This window comes from Echinops telfairi, unplaced genomic scaffold, assembly GCF_000313985.2.
Source record: "Echinops telfairi isolate 266 unplaced genomic scaffold, ASM31398v2 ScPeMD7_18;HRSCAF=68, whole genome shotgun sequence".
In the NCBI taxonomy this organism is placed as follows: domain Eukaryota; kingdom Metazoa; phylum Chordata; class Mammalia; order Afrosoricida; family Tenrecidae; genus Echinops; species Echinops telfairi.
Window position 1 is genome coordinate 84602389 of NW_022103915.1, and position 5934 is coordinate 84608322.

The window sequence follows — 5934 nt, forward strand, 5'->3', positions numbered from 1 at the left end:
GCTCTGACAAGTGCATTTCCCCCCACATTTACAGCTATGTGTTGACTGAGCTATAAGGACCCTATAGAACAGAGCAGAACTGCCCCTGTGTAAATCTTTGCTGGAGAACCCAGCCTCACCTTTGTCCCCTGTAGGGGCTAGCGGGTTCGAACTGCTGACACTGTGTTAACAGCTGACTGCAAAGTCCACGCTGCCACCAGCGCTCTCCATTAGAAGTACATTAGAAGGTTCAAAAAGTGAATTAGCATCGAGTTTTAGCTTTGTAGGTCTATTAATACACGTAGGCTGGGTTTAATGAAAATGTTTTGTTATCATAGAAAATAATAAATTTCTGCTGAACCACTGCGCCAAAATTGTATATTTATTTTGGTGTGACCTCTGGAAGTGACACTCAGCAGTGTCATCCGCACCCATCATTCTGCACGTCCCCGGGAAGATCACGGTGTTAACCAGTATGAGAGAGGGGCTCGTCAATCAAATAGCAACTTCAGTCGCGTGAGCGGACCGAGGTGGGTGCGCGGAGGCGGCCTCGCGTGGCCCGCCCGGAGGCTGGGGGGCGGGGCGGCGCGAGCGAGGCCAGGGCACCTTTAAAGGTGCCCGGCCGATTTTCAGCCAGTCACGCCCTTCTCAAAGATGGCCGGCGCCCCTCCCTCGTGAGTTTGCGGCCAGCCTGCCCCGTACCCGTCGTCTGGCCACGTCGATCTGGCTGTCCGTCCTTTCCGAAGGTCAGGATAGCGACGCCGTTCCGCCAGAAGCCGCCTCCCGGGCGACCTGGCCCCGGATGTCCGGCGCTCGGTCCTTGGGGGCGTGGCTGCCAGGAGTAAAGATGGCGGCCCGGCCTCAGTTAGGGCGGAAGTGTCCCCGGGCGGGCGGGGTAGCCCACCGTCCCTTCCGGGGCGTCTAGGCGTGCGCGCGACTTGCCCTCAGTAGACATGGCGCTGGCCAGTGTGTTACAGAGGCCGTTGCCGGTGAACGAGCGCGGCTTTTTCGGACTCGGGGGCTGCGCAGACCTGCTGCACCCGAGTCCGGGAAGCTACCGCGACGGACTGAAGCTGGCGGCGCCCCGATGGGGCGTCCCGGAGGAGCCGAGGATCGAGATGCTTCACGGGACCACCACGCTGGCCTTCAAGGTGCGGGTCCCCTGCCCGCGGTCCGCCCGCTCGGTCCCCCGTGCCCTAAACGACCCCACACCTGCCTCCCGTCCCCAAGCGCCAAGTGGGGGTAGAGGGAGGCCGCGGGGCCGAGTCCCTGAAGGATTTAGGAGCCGGGCGGTGGCTCTGCGTCTCCGGCGGGAGGTCGGGAGCGCTGAAGCTTGGGGATCCCGGCCCCCTTCCACCGTTGCTAGAGCGAGTCGTTCCGGCGCGGCCACCCCAGGGTCTCGTTTGCCAGCCCGCCGGTGCCCAGATGGAGAGCTTGGTGCGCTGCAGGGGCATTCATATGCGGGAAGTAAACGGTGACGTGTGAGGCCGTGGCGAGCGGCCGGGTTTGCACTGGTGCCGAGTCAGCCGAGAGCCACGGCGGCGGTGTCTTGTGGCCTCACGTGGCCCGCGCTGTGTTTCCCCCTGGCAGTTTCGCCGCGGAGTCATCGTGGCGGTGGACTCGCGGGCCACGGCCGGAGCCTACATCGCCTCGCAGACTGTGAAGAAGGTGATCGAGATCAACCCCTACCTGCTGGGCACCATGGCTGGGGGTGCGGCGGATTGCAGCTTCTGGGAGAGGCTGCTGGCTCGCCAGTGCCGCATCTACGAGCTTCGAAACAAGGAACGCATCTCGGTGGCCGCCGCCTCCAAGCTGCTGGCCAACATGGTGTACCAGTACAAAGGCATGGGGCTGTCCATGGGCACCATGATCTGTGGCTGGGATAAAAGAGGCCCCGGTGAGTTCCCTGGCAGCCACAAGACCCCTGAGCGGCCCCCCCGCAGGGAAAGAGGGGTTGCAAACAGATGAGTGAGCAGTGGAGAATGTGGTGATGAGGCCTTTATCCTTTGCTCTTTGTTCCCTAAAGGCTTGGTGGTGGGGAGACCGGCTGTATCACTGACTACCTCTGTGACCTGTTTCTTCATCTGTTAGCACTGGCCATGCAAGGCAATGAATGTAAAGCCTCCAGCTCACAAGGCTTCCCTCTCTCCTGTAAAATGATAAGCCTTAAAGAAGAATTGTGATTGAAAAGGTAGATCATTCAAGGGGCCTTCAGAACCTTCATGGGGGGAAATGGAGTTGAGAGAGAGATCACCAAATTTTCCCATGGATTTTCTTTTTTTATATAGCCACCTTATAATTTTGGATAGCACTGGCTACAGTTTTTACATCTACAAAGGATGCTTCGAAGCATTTATAGAAATTTTCCATGATCTTTTAATTCATTTTGTCTGCGAGCTTTTTGAAGTGCCCTCATTTGTAATTTTTACCTACTGGACACATTTGCAAAGTGAAAGAGGACATGAAGTTAATTTTAATAACTTCGTAGCTCGGGGGTTAAGCTCTTGGCTGCTGCTCACTGACAGGTCAGTGGTTCAACCCTACCAGCGCGCTGCTCTCCAGCAGAGAGAGGCTGCAGTCTGCTTTCATAAAGATTGACAGCTTTGCAAACCTTTGGGGCAGTTTCTGCTCTGCCCTACTATGAGTTAGAATTGAAAGTGGCAGGTTTGATTTGAGAATTTAATCCAAAATACCCTGAAAAATATCTCACCGTGTGGCACTAGCCCCATTTCCTGGGCTCCACAAAGTGGCTAATGCCCACGGTGTTGGGTGGTGAAGCTCAGGTATGTCCTGGTCACTCCGGCGTTACTCATTCTCCCTGTGTCCTTTAGAGAGGCTTTGTCCTCTAAAGGGCCTGTGGGGCGCAGTCTCCTTTCCGTCCTTACTAATCACCCAAGGTCTTTTCTGTCTTCCCAGAAAAGACGTTCCTTAGCCAGGTTTCTTTCCAGTATTTAAAAACTTAGGAAGTTCAGCCTCGTATTCCTCTTCGGGCAATTCTGCATGTTCTTTTAGGCGGCACATTACCGTGTGGCTACTTCATATCATTTTCCCTCTCATCTGTTTGAAAACTCTCATCTCTCTAACTGGTTATGCCTCATTTGTCTACCTGCTTACTGAATGCCGCCCTTACAAATTGCCCTTTAGAATGCCTATAGGATACCTACCACTTTCCCCCCACATTCTTTGGTGGAGAAGAGGAAGAGGTACAGAACAGGTCTCTACGCATGGAGGATGAATGAAGACATTAAAAAGTGGGTATGAGAGAGGAGCTCCGTGGAAGCGGAGACGCTGCTGCTTTTTGAAAGATCAGAAAGAGCAGCTCCATACATCTTGTCTGGTCCAGGGAAGCATTTTGGAAATGTCGACTGGAAAATAAAAAAAGAGCAAGCCAGTATGCATTAGCTCTGGGGTTTGTCCCAGGTAACAGAAACCACGGGAGAGAGCAGAGTGACTAGGAAGGGAAACCAGGTTGTCAGAGCACAGGCTGAGTTGTGCCATCTGCAGGATGCCTTCCCACCGCACCATTCCATCCTGTGTGAGTCAGCCCCTGGCCTCCAGAGACCACCATGGGCCCACCGACTGCTTTGCCTAAGGCTGAATGAGAGAAAGGCCATTTTCAAAAGAGCCAATACGGTGCTGAAGGAGTTTTACGGAGCGATTATTTCCGACCAGAGGAATTGGGAGGACACATGAATAGTTGGCTGGTGGCTGTCCTGGGGAAAGTGGGGACAGCATAGGAATGAGCAGGGGAGGGAGGACAGAAGCCTTGGGTTTTGAGGGGAGTGGCGGAAAGTGCAGCGCAATTGGAAGTAAGGGTGTGTGAAGGGGACTCAGGAGCCAGGAAGCCAGAAAGGTCAATTGGAACCTGGTGGTGAGGTGGCTGGGACGGTCTCGGCAGTGGGTGTGAGCAGGCTGGGGAAGTATTGGGGCAGACTTAAAACGATCATCTGCACCTGAACACATAAGGTCAGTGGTTTGCGCCCTAAACACTCCCAGGCTTGTTCCTCTCCCCATACCAGGTGACACGCCACCTAGAGTAAGGCCTCATCCAAACCCAGCTCAATGCCATCCAGTCAATGCCAGCTCAAGGCAACCCTTTGGGGAGAGCTGCCCTGGTGGGTTTCCCAGGCTGTATCTCTTTATGGGACTCAAAAGCCTCATCTTTCTCCCAAGGAGCAGCTGGTGGTTTTGAACTGCTGACCTTGTGGTTAGTAGCCCAACACATAACCAGGGATCCAGGGTAAGGCCTAAACATTTAAAACAACTTTCCTTAGGTGATTCTGATGTACAGTGAGGGTTGAGAACCACTGAATCAGGGAAAAGGCGGCGATGCCACCGGCAGAATTTGAGAATAGTGTGGGCTGGTAGGACATGAGAGAGTTTGATAGGCAACAGAACCATGGAAGTATTTGAGGACAGGGGTCAGATTTGGGGGTTTTGAACTTGACCACAAAGGCATCTAACTGGAGGGGCCAGCAGGCAGTTGGAATGGGAAAAATGAAAGGGAAAAGATTAAGCTCAGTTTTTAAAAATTCATTTTATTGAGGGCTTTTAACATTTTATTGAGTCCTCATAACAATCCATACATCAGTGTGTCAAGCACATTTGTACATAGGGTTTTCTGAATTTCTGTGATCCATATAGTCTGTGCTGAAGGTCAGCACACTTTTTTGGAAAAGGGCCAAAAGGAACTATTTTGGCTTGTATAGCCTTTGTCACACTCCCTTATTCCACATAAAAGCAACCTTGCATCGTGCCATGTCAGTGAATCAGTGTGGCTGTATCCCCATAAAACTATGGACACAATCAGGCAGTTTGTCTGGGCAGCTGCCTGGTGTATATACCAGCTCTGCCTCATACAGATTTTACTTGTTGCTTCCCTCAACTCGATCCTGACTCATCATGACCCAGCAGAACAGAGGAGAATTGCCCCATAGGGTTTCCATGGCTGTAATCTCCACGGAAAGCAGATTAGTTCCAATTTTTGGGCTTCGTCGCTGGGCAGCCAGGGGCCCTTCACTAGGAATAAATATTATGAGAACCATACATATAATTTAACATGTTTGTAGTAATCTCATTTGTAAAAAAAAAAGGAGAAAGTTGTTTTGTGGTGTTTTTTAATGATGGTCTTAGTTGATGGAGTACATTCTTTTGCTCTTCAGCATTGTATACACATCTGTTCCCTGACACTGCTGGCAGTCCCCATCTGGTGTCAGCCCTCCCTGCCATTTTCACTGTGGGGCCCCTGTTTTTGTTCACCCAGATTTCTTGCCTCTTAGCTTTACTTTTGGGCAAGTGCTGCCCTCGAGCTCCGCAGCTGAGAACTGAGGAGCAGGGTCCGCCGTGTGTCCTAGGTGGCGCTCTGGTCCCCCGTCTGACGTGGGCCGGAAGGTGATTGTTGGGAGTGGCTTCACTTCTGTGTTGGAGGGGTATCTATGGGCCATAGTCTCTGGCATTTAGTAAGTCTAGCCCTGCATCCTCAAGTTATGGCCAGTGGGCCACATGCGGCCCACAGAGGACATTTATCCAGCCCGCCGGGTGTTTGTGCCCAGTTTGTTTTTTTACTTCAAAATAAGATATATGCTGTGTGCATAGGAATTTGTTCATAGTTTTTTAAAAACTATAGTCCGGCCCTCCAACGGGTCTGAGGGGCCGTGAACTGGCCCCCTGTTTAAAAAGTTTGAGGACCCCTGATCTAGCCTAAGTCATGAATTGGAATTTTCTTTTACCTTTTTCTCCCAGTCTGTCTGGTTCATCCTATCATCCTAGTCAAAGCAGTCAGTGGTGATAGCCAGGCACCAGCTACCATGTATACTCGTGTATAAGTTTTTTGTTTGTTTTTAAATATAGTTTTGTTTTTGGTTTGTTTGTTTTTCTGACTATCACAAAGAAATAGTGTGGTCGTTACATAATCATTGGTCAATTTGAGACTTAAGAGTGAAGGGGTGGAGTTTA

General features: G+C 51.9%; 1 protein-coding gene across 1 annotated transcript in view; it reads left to right on the forward strand.

The window, feature by feature from the left end:
• The first annotated feature begins 917 nt into the window (after positions 1-917).
• The window catches only part of PSMB5 (proteasome 20S subunit beta 5), a 7920-nt gene continuing 2903 nt past the window's right edge, over positions 918-5934 (forward strand). The window contains exons 1-2 of the mRNA XM_004698898.2: positions 918-1130; positions 1570-1876. Of these exons, the coding sequence (XP_004698955.1) occupies positions 933-1130; positions 1570-1876 (505 nt within the window). The 5' untranslated portion in view covers positions 918-932. The remainder of the gene's footprint in view (positions 1131-1569; positions 1877-5934) is intronic.